The sequence below is a fragment of the Coptis chinensis genome, chromosome 4, assembly GCF_015680905.1.
Source record: "Coptis chinensis isolate HL-2020 chromosome 4, ASM1568090v1, whole genome shotgun sequence".
Taxonomy (NCBI): Eukaryota; Viridiplantae; Streptophyta; class Magnoliopsida; order Ranunculales; family Ranunculaceae; genus Coptis; species Coptis chinensis.
In genome coordinates, this window is record NC_141459.1 from 4,408,417 (window position 1) to 4,427,724 (window position 19,308).

At 35.2% G+C, this 19,308-nt stretch overlaps 1 protein-coding gene and 1 long non-coding RNA gene across 2 annotated transcripts; both read left to right on the top strand.

Annotated features, from left to right (window-relative positions):
- On the top strand, nt 1-4,408 carry LOC147501333 (uncharacterized). The gene is made up of 3 exons (XR_015221318.1): nt 1-1,051; nt 1,417-1,517; nt 4,190-4,408. It is a non-coding gene; the product is annotated as an uncharacterized LOC147501333 (long non-coding RNA).
- A 1,737-nt stretch (nt 4,409-6,145) lies between these two features.
- LOC147501334 (protein SMALL AUXIN UP-REGULATED RNA 12) lies at nt 6,146-7,165 on the top strand. The gene has a single exon (XM_086606358.1). It carries the CDS (start codon nt 6,574-6,576, stop codon nt 6,886-6,888), a length of 315 nt encoding a protein of 104 aa, XP_086462484.1. The 5' UTR covers nt 6,146-6,573; the 3' UTR covers nt 6,889-7,165.
- The last annotated feature ends 12,143 nt before the right edge of the window (nt 7,166-19,308 follow it).

Here is a 19,308-nt window from a genome sequence, read left to right on the forward strand (position 1 = left end):
TCTTTGTTGTGCCGGCCCAATCCATTTAACACCACAGCAAAACTGCAACGTTTCCTTCTTTCTTCGTTTCCCTCTTCGATGTCAAACTTGAATTCTATCACCAACCTCATAAACATGTTTTGAAGTTGGGTTTTTTCGTCTAATGTTTATGTAGGTAGTGGCGTAGTGCTTTAGTCGGATTTTTTGAAAAATATTAGTTTTAAGTGATGCGTCGAAAGTGTTTGATGAAATTCCTCTGAAGAATACTGTGTGTGTTAATGCGCTTCTTTCGGGGTTTGAAGAGGGTCAGTTGTGGGATGAGAGTTTGAGTTTTGTTAGTTTAATGCGTAGGTTAGGATTGGAGTATCATCAGTTTACGTGGAAGGGGATGGGTTTCTTCAGAGTTCGTTGATTGAGAATTTGAGATGTATGGTAAATGTGGTCTTCGATTGGAGGGGTAGGAGTGGTGATTGTTGCAGTTATTTCAGTGTGTGTTTATACTGGCTATGTGAGTCTGGGGCTGAGTATTTTGAGTCCATGATCGTGATTTTGGGATAAAACCAGAAGACGAGCATTATAGTCGTGTACTTGATATGCATTTTGAGGCAGATGAGTTATAGAAAGCGTACAAGCTAGTGAAGGATTCAGAGAATGTTGGCGGTTCACTTTCAAATTTTTATGCTAGAGTTAGTATGTGGGACGAGATTCAAAATTTGAGGGAATTGATGGAAGAATGGGGTCTGACGAAGGGTGTGGGGTGCAGTTGGATAGGAATCGCAAGTTAGTGTAATTACTTGTTCAGATTGTGTTGTGACTTTTTTCAAATTTGTTATAGTGGCTTTGCTAAGATACAGATGATGGCGAATCTTCTTAGCAGAAAAGAAACTACTGACACTTGCACTTACACCGCACTAAGTTGTCTTGCTTTTCATGTGTACAATGGGACTCTTTGAATGCTCCTGTAAGATGGTTTTTGTGTTGGAAGTTTACAACGAAAGCCCGAACTTCTTATCGACCTAGAAATTGCCTGGCACCATCAGTTACATCTGAGAAATTGGATTGTGGACAACAGGTAAAATTATTAAAGTTTATATGAAACTACGGAAATGGTGAATAAGTAATAATGAGGTGATATGTTCATCAAAGAACCAAATATCTATATATAAATAAACATGATGTAGTTCAATCATCTTTACCATACAAAGATTCTATTGGTTTCTAGCGACAACCTATATGTCATTTTTCAATTCAGTAATTATCTCTGTGTTTGCGAAATTTCTCGGCTCACTTGGTTGCAGTGTTGCACATACTTTTTTGTTCCAGCAATATTACTTCTTTTAATGCCTCATATGCGTATGTCAAGTGGTGTATTTACTTTGAAGAAGTCGTGATGCTAATTCATATATCTAATTATCTTCTTGTGTTGGTTTTTTGTAGGACAGACTACAGAGCAACAATTTAAACAAGTGGTGATAACCTAGCATTATCTACGAGAAAAGGAGCTGGTGAAAGTTGTAGATATTGGAAATTGTTAGCAGGTCAGTAAAAAATGAGTACATCTGACTTTACAATTGATTTAGTTGTGTTAAACTTGATTGACATTATTGTTGGGTATTTTCAATCTGCTGTGCATGCAATATCTAACTTCTTGTTTGTCGGTTATGCTTTGATATCAAGTTTCTATGCACTTAGTCTGATGTGCATATGCTGTGTGCAAGTAACCCCCACCAATGACTACTCAACCTCATCCCAAGCCCAAGCGAACTCAACTTTAATTCTAAGTGGGCTTTAGTCAGAGCGGAACTCTCAAATGAGTCCGTAGACTCAATAGTCAATACTCAACCAAAGCCCAGTGAGACTATTTTTATCTGCAAGACTAAAGACGGTTTGATCAAATTGGATACTTTTTTTTTGGTAAAGATCAAATTGCATACTTGTTAAGTCTAATAGTGACAATGAGTCAGTGCCAAGTTAATGGTGCATGTATCGGTATCCGACATGGCGAAATCCCTTCTCTTAAGTACCTGTTATATCAATTTGTAGGACTGATCTACTGAACCCAAAAACCAATTTGATACGCTCTCTTAGGGCCATTAAGTGCTGTAGTATTTCACTTTAGCTACATATATGTTAAGTTAGATGACCCTATTTTTCACCTTTAAGCGTAGAATATATAAATTCTCGGGCATGACTAGGTATATAAGATCCTAATGAATTGTTTTCAGCTACATTATTTTGTATACCACACAATCTATAAACTGGCACAGAAATTTCTTGAGCAGCTAGTTGGAATAGAAGATGGTATACTGTTTGTTTTATGAATTGCATTCATCATATCAGTCAAGAGTGTTATCAAGTTATCAACATGTTTTCATCCACTGAAAATGAACATATTGTGGTCTCTGATCCTATCTGTTCCACTTCTAGTATTGAAAATTATTTCTTTGTTCTTAATTCCACAAATACGTAGTGTTCCATTAGGTTTTACCAGCAGTCTATCCATACTTTGACCTTTGTTGCTGTTATATAAAAGATTATAGTCGAAAATTTGTTGTCCTTATTTTACCATGTCCACAACGCTTGGGTCGTGGTATATGAAGGTGCGATCAGTCTTCTGTAGTGCGTGCTATATCAGCCAAGTCAAAATTTGTCTACCCACGGCAAGAGGCCCATCCGAATGAGATGTGGAATCAGGCATTTATAAGAAGGTTCGGAGCCTTGAGTACAGGATGGGTACTCACATGCGTACGACAACAAAACGTACCACAGCTATGAGTTGCAGAATGCACCATGATCTCACATCAGTGTTTCTCCTACATAACATGCAAAAAGTAGCATAGGCCACTTTAGGGTAACTTCATCAGTCTTTAAGTGTTCTGTTATATATGAGCAAAATGGGCCACCATTATTAAATCTTCATTGACCTCTATCACCGCGTCATTCTCATCTTGGCCTGTTATGCTGCAAACTGTGTGCGAGTCTTTACCTCAAACCGCAATGAATCGTCTGTGGGTCCATGTAGGGGTAAAATTTACAAACATCCTTCAATCCTGCCGTGGTACTGGGTGTGGTTCAGTATAGTGAAATGTCAGATTTCATGCTGAAGTTTCAGTCGAAACTGTCTAGTCTGTTTTAGCAACTTGTTGATCATGATCAAACAACGAGCTTCGCCATTATCTCTGCTCCATAACAGTTGAACCCACATTGCAATTAGTTTCATCGGTCGTTATCATGGTAAGAACGTAGGTTTGACAACAATAATTTACTTGGACCAATAAATTGAGAAATTAGAAAATTTGTCATACCATGATTTAAAAACACTTGACTGTACAGTAGTATTTCATTTCATACCGTATACGTCTGATCATGGCCGTAATTCATACAAAATAGTCGTTTGCCACGAACTAGTCCTATTCCTAAAGTATCCCATTTTAATATGATCCAAGTATATTTTAGGAAAAAGAACGTATTTTGTGAATATCATGATGGTATCACCATCACCTCCCCCATCTCAGTTTCATCAATTCTATACATACCCACCTGTTGTTAGATGGACACTTCATAACTAAATTAATATTCTAGTATCTCATGATCTCATTGCTCACCAATTCTGAACTACTAATAATAATATAGTAACCGAGAAGGACAAAGGTAACTTTGGATAAAAGAGTGACATAAGAAACGGCTCACAAAGACCTCGTTTCCCAAGTAGGTTGTTACAGTTTGAGAGAATTGAGTAAGTAAGCTAACCCCTTTCAAGCAGTTAGAATGATCTCACCGGGTCCTATTGTGTTGTCTTTACAAGAGGTCTTTGGGAGCAAGAGTAACATGGCCTTCATGTGCTAAGCAGAAGATAATGTCACAATCAACCAATTAGAATGCACTTTTTTCTTCATTAGCTATAACAGTGAATGCCTTTCAAGTTTATTCTCTTCCTATATATTCTTGCTCACCAACCTAGCTCATTCTTTGAAAATGGTTTTGCGCTTTTACTGGCCGTGATTTGTGATAATCTAGCATTCTAGTCTTATATTCCTACGTTCAATATGGCCATGCATGTATATATCTAGTCTAATGATCGTATGAATATGTCATGCATAAGAGGAACAGAGAAGATAATATGGATATGAGACAGAAAGGCATTTAATCTAGCTTTTCAAGGATGCTTTCTAGGCCGTAGAACATGGGAATTAACTTTTTTTTGCATCAGAGGCAGGCTAGAAGTACCAGTGGTTCTGAGTGAAGGAAAATTGGGCTTGGTGATGTTGTTGGTTTTAAGAGGAGGACCACATGTGAAGTCCTTTAATGTCTAGAGAGATCTACTATTTTTACTAACAGATTCTGCCGTAAAAATATATGTAAAAATTGTTATACATTTTCGCAAGTAGAAACTGTAATACTTTAATCATGGTATCTTTTCCTCCTTGTCTACCTGCCTTGATTGATAATCTATATTTTATGGAAATAAATCGATACTGTCCTTAATGTAACCATATCTTAGTCACATGGTCATATCATGATCATTTAGAGACTCTGTAGATCCCTCATGGTAAAGTAGCTTACAGTGTTATATAAGATCAAAGAAGTTAGATTAATAAATATATATATATATATATATATCAAAGAAGTATGGAACTAGAGAATGTGGATATGATAGCAAACTGGAGATACATAAATAAATTAGATTATCCATCCTTGCATTAAATAAATGAGAAATAGGAGTGCAATAGTCGTATTCCTAAGACTTCAGAAAACCAAAAGATGTGTATAAGTAGATACAGGAGGGGGAGGAACTTTGCCTGAGCTGTTGGTATCTCTCGCAATAATATAGAAGACAAGAGTAGTGAGAAGAATAGATTGTTGGACCATAGTACAAAATATCATGATAGGCCGATATATGGAACCCCAAAATGATGATATATATGGATGATATTTCCCCCTCTTTGGAGATATTTAACATTGGAAGACCTGTAAATATCATTGATATTTAAAGGATATCATGATAAATAGCGATATTTTAGTAAATATTTCACTGTAGTCAATATATACAATAAAATGGAGGATTCATTCTATTGAAGAAATAAAAAAGAAGAACAAAGTCATTGAAGAATTATGCACTACCAAATCGCCAATCCCATAAATCTATAATTTTTTCCTCTTACAAACTAAAATCATACCCATAAAACACTCAAATTCTTAATTAGTTGAATTTTTTTTTTTCCTTTTCATAACAAAGTAAAAAGAAAACCTTCCCACAAAATTACCTCAACTTTCTTTCTTAATTTACTTCTTATTTTTAATATTTCTTTCTTTTCTTTGTCAGAAGTAAAAATGGGTAATGAAGAAAGTACTCAATGAAGAAATACATTTAAGAAGAAAAAGTTTTAGATTTACAACTCTCAAAAAATGTGTTCACACTTTCTCCTTTTCTCAAAAAACCACAATTTCTCTTCATATAATATTTATACACATTGAATATTTCATAGATATTTTGAATTTATCGCAATATATCAACGATTTTTACACTTGAAAATACCCCTTATATATCCTCGACAATATCATATCTTTTACTAATTTCTCAATAAATACTATGATATATGGCGATATTTAGTACTATGGTTGGGACCCACTAGGGTCAAAGCTGAGTAGATTTACACATGGATTTCTGCAGTTCTATGGATACACTGTGTAAGTGTGAAGTAGGATATTTTTTCTGCCAGACGATCCACTTAACGGGATCAGAAGCCCAACAAGGCAACAATCGAGAGAAACCAAAAATACATATGGTACTCGGAAGTACAGGTATCATTGAATCTAAAACAAGAGAGTGGGAATGCGAGTGTAATTAAGTTTTATATTATTTGATTCCAAGAGTAGTCACTTGTGTTGCTTATTATCAAATATATGCATTATAAAGTGACGAATGAAATTGGTGCTCAGGAACTTGGTGAAGAATGTGTCAAACGGCTATAAAGAGGGATGCAGCAACACGAGTATGAACTTGAATCATGAACCAAAATCGCTTAAAAATACTCTATTCAACATTGGTATGCATTCAAACATGTAAATAAGAAAACACAAATGTTTGGAAACTTGGAATCTATCATGTATTATACAACAAATAGTAACCAGGATTCAGTAAAGAAAAAGATGTAACAGAAGGCAAATGAATATATTTCCTGGTTCAAGTGAATACAGGAAAAATGTTTCCTATTAAAAATTAAATTTGCAATAAAAAGCAGCAAAATTTTCAAAAACTTGGAAATTTTAATATAAACCCAATCCCCAGGGATAGCAGTGGTCAACTGGTCATCCTGTCAACAGGTGGGGCAGCAAGTAAGATTAAGCCCAATGTGGTAGGCTCTTACTTGTCCTTGCAAAATACATACTCACACTGTCACACAGACCCCAAAACACCCGTGGTCTGGCCTTTGCCCCCACAAGCCACATGACTTTGTTTCTCTTCCTTCCCTCTTGACCTCTCCATAAATAGCACCTCACCTTGCATTCTTCTCACCAACTTCACTTTTTCTTGAATTTTCTCTCTTTGATCTCAAACACCCTTCTTCCCTTCTTAATTTATCAAAAAGAAAAATGGCTATCAGAAAATCGAGCAAACTACCTCAAACAGCAGTCCTTAAGCAAATTCTTAAGAGATGTTCAAGCTTAGGAAAAAGACAAGGTTATGATGAAGAAGGACTTCCAGTTGATGTACCAAAAGGACACTTCCCTGTGTATGTTGGAGAGAAAAGAAGCAGATTCATAGTTCCAATTTCTTTTTTAACTCATCCTGAGTTTCAAAGCTTACTTCAAAGAGCTGAAGAGGAGTTTGGGTTTGATCACGACATGGGTCTTACCATTCCTTGTGAAGAAGTTGTTTTTAGATCTCTAACATCTATGCTCAGATAGTGAAAAGAAATATCTTGGATGAAGATGCGAGGTTGCTTGTTTGGAGAGGATATTCAAGATGAAGCTGCGCCAGTGCTTCTCTTTTTTTTATCTTCCTCTCTTTGTATTTTCTTTATTTCACTTCTTTGTTAATGACTTTGATCCCAAAAACCCAAGAAGTTTTGTGGGCAAGACTTGTATATTTTAGGCTTAAGATTTTCCTCACTGTGGTGATTGTTTACAATTTGCACCCTGTGGGAGCGAGACTAATTTAAGGAAAGTGTTTTTATTGCTCAAATGCTCTCTCCCCCTTGTAAAGAACGTTATTATCATATCGGTCTGCATGACTGTAGACTGGGGCAGAAGATGCATGAAATCTTCTATCAAATCAAACAGAACGGTTAATACAGTTAAAGGGTATCATGGGCAACAGACATTCTTTTACTTCTTTTTATTTGGTTTTAGGGTCAGAATCTAGATTATCATTTCCTTCCAGACTTTGAGATCTTTACGGTCTGGAGTTAGGACAAAGCGTTAAAGAGTAAATAAACTTGGTGGGCCACTGCCCATAACATCTAATGATCAATCAAGGCTTAAGGCAACTTGTAATGAGCAAGACTCATGGCTAGCTATCATTAAGACCTGCTATTGTTCTGATATGCAAATAAGGCATGATTCAGGAATCCTTACCTCCACAAGTGCACAAAATTGTTATTTCGGGGCAAATTTCTAGGACTGAGCTATTTTCTCAAAATATATAGCAGACTAGTTTTGCTGGTATTGGCAACGAAAGTCCTGTTGTGAAAATCGCTAAAACATATTCTGTTGATTTATTTACATGTAGAACAGATTATGCAATGTTCCACCGAAGCCTTTCTATCTCCATAGGTGGTTGAACACCATATTTTAGAGTAAGCTTTTGTTCCAATTTCCAATAACTCAATAAACTTTATATCAGCTGGTAGCAAATAATTAAAATATGTTTATTGAATTGATTGATAAACCTCTATGCAACATATATATAGAGTTACATATAGTGATATAGAGAGAGAGAGCTTGTTTGCCCAAAAAAAAACCAAGATTATATTTCATTTGTTTGTAATTGTTGTATGAATCATAACTGCAAAAGCATGCATTGCATAAACCACATACATTTCCTTCTTTTACAAGAGGCAAAGGACAAAGTTTATATATTCATTATAAAGTTGTGAACTTGTGACTTGTGAGGCAAAGGCAAATGACTAAGTGACTAACCCATGCATGCCTTGCATGCACATCTCTCTTCTCTCGTTTTAATAATTTATTATTTGTTAAAAAAATATCAGTAAAGACCATGTTCTCAAAATGAAGAGGGACCAGCAGAGAAGCAAAGGCTGCCGCATGTTAGCTGGTCCTTTCCTTATTTCCCTAACAACCACAGAGGCGTCTGACATATACAGCTCTATGAAGTAATTGCTTCCCCTGATCCGCCAACTCCATAGTCCCCAAAGAATATCTATAATCGCCATTACTGCAGGCCAGAATCTATCTGAGAATCCACCTCCTTTTACGAAAACATAAAAATCCCTCTTAACGTCATTGCCCTTTATCGATCTCTTTATTGTATGGAAAGATTTCGTATTAGATTTGATCTATGACAGGGCTTTTTTTCAACTTTCTTTTGTGCAACTGGGTATGTATCTGGAGTATAGACATGTCTAGCAGTCTAGGGCTGTCAAGGTTTCCATAACCAACCCGAACCAAACCAATAAAAAATCGTTTGGGTTTTAATAATTTAGTTTGTTTTCCACCGAACCGATATTAATCCAATAAGATGATATTTTAGTAATATTTTATAATTAATTTTGTATAGATTTTATCAATTGTATGTCTACAATTAATTGATTTGATTTAAGATTTAATTAATTGATTTTATAGTTTTCGGTTTGGATTGGTTCGGTTTATTATATATATTATCAGTTCGGTTTGGTTTTAGATGAAATAAAATATTATCGGTTCAGTTTGGTTTCGACCCAAACCGATCCATTGACAGTCCTAACTTTTTGGTCCACCTATAGTAACAGCACCTTATCTCTAGCCCTAAAACTCATCAGCCCAGCCCTAAAGGCCCATCACATAATTACACGAGAAAGAAATCTCAATCAATATTTGTGGGATTTGAACTTGCAACCTCTCCCATAAAAAAAAGAAATACACAACTAGTTGAGCTAAAAGCTCTTGTGCGTCATCATGAACTGTTACTTTGAGCTTTGCAGACCAGAAAAAGTTACAAGTGGCTTCTTGGAGCACACAAGTTTAACTGTGACTCTATGAGCCCATAGCTATTCCATTGGCAGCATTTTTAGTTCTAAGTTTAAGCTCATAAGAACATCATCAACGCATTTTCATTTTTCGTTGTGACACCTCAGCATTTTTGGTACTTCAAAATTTCTAAAACGAAAGGAAGAACCAACGCATTTTGGGCAAAATTTGCTTTTTAATTTTGGACGGGAATAGTTGTAAAAAAAAAACGAAAAAAAATCTGGACGGCAAGAGTAGTCCCGTCCCACTCTTGGACAGGTCAAGTTGTCTCGTGCAAGACATTTCTATTTTGGCTCCAGATTTGAATTTTTTATTAAAAAAAACCAAAAAAATAATGGACGGCAAAAGTAGTCCCGTCCCACTCTTGGACGGGTCAAGTAGTTCCGTGCGAGACATTTTTATATTCTTTACCATTTTGGTTTCAGATTTGACAATTGTTAAAATCAAAACGATGTTTTGACAACGCGTTGATGATGAAAATTGCTAAATAAATTGTCAACTGTCACATTGGAAACGCATTATAACAATGCGTTGATGATGCTATAAGCAATGGTAGAATCCGCATTTGGATAAGCAAATCTCGATTTTCTTTGAAAATTTTCATACACAACTTTCCTCGCAATTAAATTTTTTCTCATGATCGGCAGCCATAAACTTTTATTAAGTAATGATACCGACTTGACTTCGAAATTCAGTTTGAGCTTGCTCAATAAAATTAGGACAAGGTTCACATGTAGAAGTACGTGCAGTGGCGAATGAGCAAGTCGTTGGGTTCTAAATCAAAAGTCTACTACACGTACGTCTACACTACAGTTGGCCGGGTACTTGGGTTTAATGCACTATCTGCTTCTCAAGTCTTCAGTGTCGTATACTCGTATCAGATTTTCTACCTTCAAAATTTCGATGGGAGTTTAGAATATGCAACAATACTTAAAATCAGTTTTACACCTACAGTGTGTTTGGATTATTGGATGACAAAATGAGATTCTTGGTGTCATCACTATGTCAGACTAACATGTAAGACTCCTGGAGGATAATTAGTTGTTTGGTTGTGCTTTTTTTTTTTTTTTTTTTTGATAATTAGTTGTTTGGTTATGCTTTGGTGGGCTACCATATGAATTATTGTCCAAAAAATCAACCAGTAATGGATGAATATATATTACCCATGTGAATGCACAGTCTAATTTTGTTTGTGATTTGCGAACCTTCAATCTAAACGTACTGTTTAGAGGACTAACGTGTGGAAGAAAAATGTTCCCTTTCACCAATGGATTGAGTCGCCATCAACAAAATGGGAGCTTAGAAAGAAAAATGCCCAAATAAATATGAATTAAGCTCCTTTATCCCATTACCATCATTGTCATCCTTGTCAAATTAATTCACGTACAAATCATTCTCCATATCGTGATCTTTAAGCAGTGAATTCGGTCTATGTTAAAGGTTTCAAATTATTTTCCACCAACTTCAAATCTAAAAACTTGTCTTTTATTTTGCTTGCAGCGAATTGTGCAAGTACAACTTTTATTAAAAGCAAGCTTTGAATCTTTGATAGTAGTATTTTTCAAGAACATAAACACAATACCCGTTCTTCAGTATACTATCAATTATTTAGAAAGTCAATAAAGAAATGGAATTGAAAACTGCACTTTAAAAAAATCGGGTCGGTCATCTCTCAAGGTTAAAAGAAAAACTAACCCCCCGGCCCTTGTTTCTTACCCGTTGAAACAATTTAATCATCTTTTTATTAAATCTTTAATTTTTTCTTAAAAAAAATGAAAAAGTATTTATTCTAAAAACAGTTTTTCAATAAAATGACTTTTCTTTAAAAGCCTATTTTATCAAATCAGATTTTATGTTTTCGATATATTTTTGGCGATATCAGCAAGATAAATCACTAAAAGTTCATTTTGCTTTTCCAAAAAAGTTTTGTTAAAAATAGTTTTTAACTTAAAAAAACAAGTTTTACCTAATTATCATAAAACAGTTTTTTTGGGACCAAAAAGTGTTTTTGGATGAAAAACTATTTTTTTTTTTAAATAGAAACCAAACACATTTATTTTTTCAAAAAATGTTTTTTCACTAATAAACATTTTTTAGCAATAAATAAATAGGATCCAAACACCCCCTTAATGTTTCTATATTGTTTGTTTTACGTACAGTACAGTGTAGCTATCTTTTAAAAGTTTTATATAATTGTTTGTTTATATTTATATATTCAACAATGTAGGTTTTTTTTTAATAGATATGTTTGTGGGGGCAGTTTATATAGTGTCTTGAACAATTTATATAGTGTTTTGAACAACTTTTTAATTTACACTTACAAAATATGACACTATATAAACTATGCAAAACACTATGCCTATAAACAGACAGTCCATTTAAGAGAAAGTGAGTCTTTGAGCCTTTACGATCTTTCTCAGACCTAACTAAGAAACTAGACAAATGAACAAAATATCTGAACAAATTATATGAAGAATAACAGGCTATGATCATAATAAATTTGTATGCATGAATGATAATATACAGCCTTACCAAATTGTTTGGTGTTGGTGTCTATTTTTGTTCTTTTTCTTCTTTTAAGAAAAATTTCAGTTGTACTGAGTGACGAGCAAGTAGAGCAAGTTGGATTGTTGTAGGGCTAGACATGTCGGGTTCAAATAGATGAGGAAATTGGTGTATGTCTGAGTAAGTGTCCGTTGCTGTTATCAATTATGAGTTATCATCATTGTCAACATTTGTATGCTTTCCTCTTCCACACAATTCCAACCAGTGAAACCACCCCCAACTGAAATCTATGTGTAAAGACAAATCTGTCTACCAGGAACAAATAAACAATGTTTAATACTAGCTACTAATCATAGGAACTAGCTTGCGTAATTGAATGTGATGATATAAAAGTTAGAAACCAAAATATATGCCCTATTTACCCTATATGTTAGCAACCGAGTTTAGAATTGACACCATTACTGATGTTGCCTTAAGCAACCTGGCCATGTTATATAGAGTTTTCATCCTAAAACGCTTATAATATGGTGAAAATGTGAAATCCTACTAATCTAACATTCTAACCCATAACGAGCTTGAACCACTCTTGTGAGTGATTTTTTACTCCCAGTGGGATTTGCTCCAAGAGTTCCAAGTGAAACAGGAACCAACTACGTGTCCACTAAAAAGAGATAGACAGTTATCAAATTCCTTACTTAGAACAAACTTCCTGATTTGCCCCCACTAAAAATAGAAATAAAAAAAAAATTAAAAAATCTCATTGTAAAATATACAGGAGTTCTTTCCATCATTAGCTAAAGATTTTTTTTTTATCTTTTTTAATTTGAAAGAAGTGTCACTAGTTCAGCACTTCAAATTTTTTATTCATTTTTTTTTCCCAACAATTAAGACCAAAATTTTGTAACTGGTAAGTTTTTTTCTTTTATTTTTTTATGATTGGGGGTAAATCAGAAAACATATATTAAGGTGGAAATTTGATAATTGTTGACTCTTTTTCAGTGGACACTTGGTTGGTTCTTGTTTCCCTTGGAGCTCTTGGAGCAAATCCCGCTGGGAGCAAAAAATCACTCTCACTCTTGTCTCCTGTAGACATGACACATGTACTCATGGGAGACTTATTAGACGTGGGTTTATATTTTTAACATCAAAAGCGTCCAACGAAAATTAATATGAAACAAATGTGACAATTCAACGAAATAGCTTCCGATTTATAGTTAGGATTATCTCGACCGTAATTAAAATAAAATCACCACACTAAAATTTCATGACATTTCAATATTTCTAACAACATTACAAAAATAAAGTAAAAATAAGCAAAACAAATTTTAAGATATCCACTGGATTCGAATGTAAAGATTGTAAAATTGGAATTTTTTTTTATTTGTGCCGTTGTACCGTTGTAACTTCAAAATTTTAAGAATTGCGAAATATTAGAGTAACATGTTGAAATGAGTAGTTCACAAGAGAGCTATTTGCAAAGCCAAGGAAAAGAAAATCAAGATATCAATAGATTTACTGATGTAGAACATAGAGTATATAATTATTGTCTAATTGTTTTAGTAAATTTGAATTTACTAAAAACAAGTTAGTTTCATTTTTATTATTTAAGTACAATTTAAAAGTGTCTAGAAATCTAGTTTATAAGTTTTAGTAGTCTTCGTTATATTATGATATAGATAGATTAAAAAGATGTTTCTTAGTATTTTAATAGGTTTCTAAAATGATTTGACCAAATTTTTTATATAAAAAATTTTATAAATGAAAATTGTAATCAATTTTTTAATATTATTAATAAATTTATGTTTCAATTTATCTTTTTAGGTTAAATCTATGGTGCGTAGGTCGTATGGTGTGCTGTCAAATCTGGGCCACTCATACCAAGAAGTGCGTGTGTATTGCATGGCAAAAGTACTCATCCAAAGGTCTATATTACCTGCTCACCATACATATCGCGCACTGAAGAAGTGCTCATCTTTTTAATGTTCTAATGAATTTTTCTGCTACGTCATTCACAAATACCAATGAGGTCTTTCTGTCCTTGTTGTCCTTGAAAACTGATCATAAGTGGTCCTTGTTTTGAAAATACGAAAAGATACGGAGTCCTTTTCGACATAAATAATACGAATTTCTCATCTATTTTTTATACGACGTTATTAAGCATAGAATCTCATCTCATTTTTATACGGCAATAGTACGCATAGAACAAAGTGCCCGTATTAAGGACAAAAGTGTCATATTCTTCTGAGATAGTACGAATTTGTACTGAGATCTAGTGGTGCACTTTTTTTTGGTGAAATCTAGTGGTGCACTTAAATGTTGTCCTACACACCTACACATCATCTACTTCCAGTGTCGGAAGGAATTGTAGTAGCCTGATAATGACACATGTCACTTGAAAGTGACTTTTGATCAAAAATCAAATTTTGTGGATGGAATTCTGTCAGGAACGGTCGGATATTTACTTACGTATGTCCGTCCTATTTAGCTGACATTTGTTTATTTGGGGATTGTAGCATCTGATTACCTCCCCACACATTATTTCATCTTATTTACTATTTAGTAACTCCTTAGGCCTGCTGTAGCTTAATTTCGTATTTCGTCTTTCTAATTCTCTTATCCATACGAGATACGACCATACATAGACATACATGATGAATAAATTATATATACATTCGTAATGTGTTTTGTTAAGATAAAAAAGATTGATCGGTTCTTTATCTAAGTGTGCCCCATCACGGACACGTCCCAAAACATGTGGTAAGAGGGGTCCGTGCGTCGTATATGATTGTGCAGCTCGACTATGCATAAGCCTGATAAACATTCGGTGCTCAAGTAACTCGCGGATAGTCAAAACTGAAGGTTACCCCGTTTACCTACAGTCGAATCTTTGGATATATCCGAGAGGAGACTAAACACACTTGTCCCATATCTTTAAGACTGGATAGCTGAACACACTATTGGGACGAGTATCTAGAAGTTCCTACGACCAAGCAACACAGCGTAGCGCGATGCGCTAGGATGTATGTGGTATTGGCAACCTCTTTTCCCAATGGTACCACATATGCATGCTCCAAATGCAATACGTCTCTGTACCCATCCTAAAGTCGTCGAGAATCCATGACGCACCCTTGAGTGTCGTTATGGACTGACTCTGGTATTTCACCAAGGAAGTTCCTAGCTGATAGCCCAGAGACTATAAGTAGTGATAGAAACCCATCCCTCCCTAATATAGTCAATAAGTATTTTCCACTATAACCAAAAATGAACATAGATCCAGGTGTGAACTTCACCCAGGCATAACTCCTAGCTCGGTGCTCTGAATTAGACGTTCGACCACTCTATTTGGTGTGTCTCGAAACGTACTAAAAGATGGAAATAGAATTGAATTGGGAGCACCTGACTCATGGTTTGACCATAAGTTCACTCATGGTTGGAGGTAGCAGCGTACTGATGCATAATAATCCCCTTTGAACTTGCACGAATAACTCTCTTGGCCACAACAAAGGAATCTATATTGAGGATCACTATGGAACACCATTGTGATCTTGATTTGTTAACTTGTCCTATTTTCAAATACAACTTTGAATCAATACAAACAAGGTGAACCAAACTATATGATCATTATTATGGAAGTGAAAGGAACTTCCGATATTTCTGGAAAGGAGTCATTGTTTGCCTTGAGACCAAACTATTCTGTCCACTAAATGTATCATTTTGTATTGAGGAAACGTGGCATTTTACCACTTGTACTCTATCTCACTTAATTCTCGACGCCCACATCGAAAGATGAAGATCAAAACCCCTGACTTTGGATTGAGCAATGTGTGTTTCTTCTTGCATGCACTGACAATATATACCAGACCCTTCTGTTATTGGACATGGCTGGCTTCCTATGAAAATTTGAAAAAATGGAGATACCTGTGAGGAGATTCATCATCTGTACTAAAGTCTATCACCAAAACTTAAAATCCACCCGCTAGATATTATCCGTCCATGCAATGTATGCTCCATTGCGTCTTGAGTCACTCCACTATCATAACTGTGGCAACACTCCTTCCTTTGAAGCGCTGAGGTGTGAATTGAGAAATCAATCGTGCACTCGAGGCTAATAGTCTTAACCCCATGGATGCAAACAATCACTCTCTCAGTAAACCAATGCACTGGTCTTAATTTGGTTGATTCTAGACCTGTGGGTAATGGGTTTCATTCACAACTACACATGGGACACAAATCCATCCAATGTTGCTCGTAAACATACTTGAATGGAGCTCTAGTACTCTTCGCTCTCCTGGGCCATAATGAGGTAACGGTTATGTTGCAATAATCCCGCTACAAATAAGGGAGTGCCGATTCACGATCATCTCTTGGGAAACTATTGTCCCCAAATAAAAATGAGCTAGGTTCGCAGACCACCCAAATAAAGAGACATTGCGTTTGTGCGGTCAAATACTACAACCTTATGAACAGCTTTAACTGATGGTTCAAGAGGTCTACACACTGCTAGTGGGGCTACCGTTTGTTTGTTCCACTCTGTCGATCCCATTTTGCATCCACTCCAGTACCCAATTTCTGATGAGCATCAATCAACTGACAAACTTGGCTAACGAGTCCTACATTGTCAAGTCTCATCCACTAGTTGCAATCTGCCTTTCGTGAAATTTTGACTCTTAGTTGTCCAATCAAAGGATAACTTGCAAGCTCTCGCCAGTAGGCGATTCCAATCAACACCATGTAGATGCAAATGTGCCCAAAGACAATCAATCCACTAAGAGCAACTACACGGTCAATCAGCTAACTTTGGACGAAGAAGTCTCATACCATCCACTTCCAACAATCAACTAACTAACTTGTTTAAGCACTAGAGAACCTGTATGTAATTCGTCGCTTATGGAAAACATGAAAAATTTATGTCGGACAATCACTCTTTCTGTGATGCAAAGCCGAATGAATATATGATGGTCTGGCCAGCATTCTATTCTTTTGTTAGGAACCACAATAGTTGCTCTTTTAGGTCTTTGTACTACCATGCTGCATACAAAATCATATCGAACATGTAAGCATCAATGAGCACCAAATAATGGAACTCGATCTACTCGATGGTTCCTTAGGTTTTATACCCATATTAAGATTATGTACTGATGCGTCTCGTCAAGAGGCTTACTTAGGCTCACTCGTACACAACCACCAGACAATAAGATTATGTTTTGATGCCAACTGTCACGGACACGTCCTTAAACATGTACTAAGAGGGGTCCTGTATAGCATACATGATCGTGCAGCTCGACCATACACAAGCCTTATTCGAACTTTGCTTAGGCCCCAATTGTATGGTATCTTAACACAAAACGTATCTGCTCTCATATTCAAACTGAGATTGCACCATTAACACAAAACCGATCAGTAATCACAACACAATAAGGTCTCCAAAGAAATTTTGACTAAACAAACCAAATATTCCGTTGAAACTAAATGGGCCATCGCCCAACTGAAAGGTGATGTTGAAAAGACTTGAAATGGGCCCTCGAGAAAATCAGAGAGACAACCTAGTTAAAGTTTGGGCCCTTTGCATGTGGAGTCAAACCGGAGTGCCACTTTATGTTTCAAATTGGAAGTCCTTCAGCGAAAACATGGTTTGCACTAAGCTGGCTGAGATTAATAATTTGCTCCAGGTAATGCTGACTATAACGGACAAGCAACCCATTATTAGACTTTCCAATCACTCTTGTTAACAAAGCTTATCTTCAGAATAAAAAGATGATGATGAAACCTCCCATAACTTCGAAATTCATGGTTACTTTTGGACCCCATTTCATCGTCCAGGAGTCGGGCGCTTTATGTTTTATATATGTTGGTCACCTTTTATCCCAAATTCAAAGTTGTAATATAAGAAGATCAAAGGACTTAAATGGATAATTACTAAAAATTACATACCCATATTCAATGGTACAACCTAAAAATTGAGAAGCCATATTGCGGTTACATTGTTTACTTGCCTCGGTGTTACAGTGTTAGACATTGCTTGTTATTTTTTCTTTGAATTTCTTGTTATGTTACAATACTAGATATAACCCGTGCCAATGACACGGTTGTCATTACATTTCTTGATGCACATTATTCTTAGAAAAAAGAAGTTAATATTATTTAATAAATTCACGTACTGGGTGTGTGATTTTAGGGTGAAATTCATAATATATTTATGAAAATTAAGAATCACCTTGTTTAGCAACTTTTTCTGCACTAGAATGGAAACCTCAAACCCCTAAAATCAAGGAATTGGGGGCAGAAACTTGAGATTTCTATATATTTAAAATTTCAATTACTTAAAATTATAAGTCTTAGAATTATATTTCCAATTCCAATTCCATAGGAAAACTTCCAAACAGGCTCTTATATCATTTGTTTAGTGTTCACTAAAAAAACATTTATTTCTAAGACATGTCAATTTTAACAAACCATGATATATATATTACTTTTTTATTATTATTTTCCGATAAAATATATAGTTGATTGTCAATAATGATGTTATTAAATTAAATTGATCTGTGAATTTAGTATAAATTGTATGTATCTACGACATTGAAGGCTTGTGAAATTGTTGGTGATTTTCTTGCCATTTGTCTAGTGTTTACCAAAGTAATTTGGAATTTACACAACAAAGTGAGTTCACAATTTCTATGTTAGTTACGGCTAGTTTTACTAATTTAATTTGTTTTTTTTAACTTGTACTTGCATTTTACAATTCAATCAGTCCTCAAATTTTCATTGAAACCGGCTTACTATGTCTATCAGTTCCTGCTGTTGTTCGCCACCATAACCGAGTGTAAGCAAACTAGACATTACAAATTACCTATCTTGTTATTCCTCTAAAGCCATAATTATTTGAGCTCAAAGAGCCATCAAGTATCGAAACCAAATTACATAAACCTAGCTATACTGACCTTTCTGCCTCAAATGCCGAGTCCTCTTAGTGTGGCTTTGGATTGCCTCAATTTTATTTCTCCTTTGGTTAACTTCATCCCCATGTGTTATTCACTACCCATCAGCTTCTGTGTTTTTATTTGAATGTAAGGCGATAAACATAAAGATCATAAATACTAAATATTCCACAACCTTTTGGATAAGCTCCCAAGTCTTCCTAATTAATGTTAGAGATGCAACTGAAAAAAATCTCATCAAGTAGTATTATAGTAATGCAATAAACATGATCATACAAATATAACAAAAATATATAGTGAACTAGCTTATCATGAACCATGTTCCTATATGCTTAAGCCATCAATAGTGTCTTTAAAGTCATGACTCATGAGTGTATGACATTATAAAAAACTGACATTCATTCGTACTCCAGTGAGGTTTCTACTTGAGCTTCCTTGTAGTTCAATTGAAAATATGTATATATAAATGTTCCAACAGCGTGGTGTAGTCCTTGGCCTAGTAGATAGGCCGGCCTGTCACCATTTTATGTATGCAGGACTTCTATTGTGTGTGAGAAATTCCCAACGGTTTGTCTATCTGCAGATTTTTCCATTCCATATTTCCACTAATTTTTCTTGGATGCGTGTTTAGAGCATCTGCCATATTAAACCAAGTAACGTATTACATACACGTTTTCGAAAGCATTCCAGTCCAAGTTAC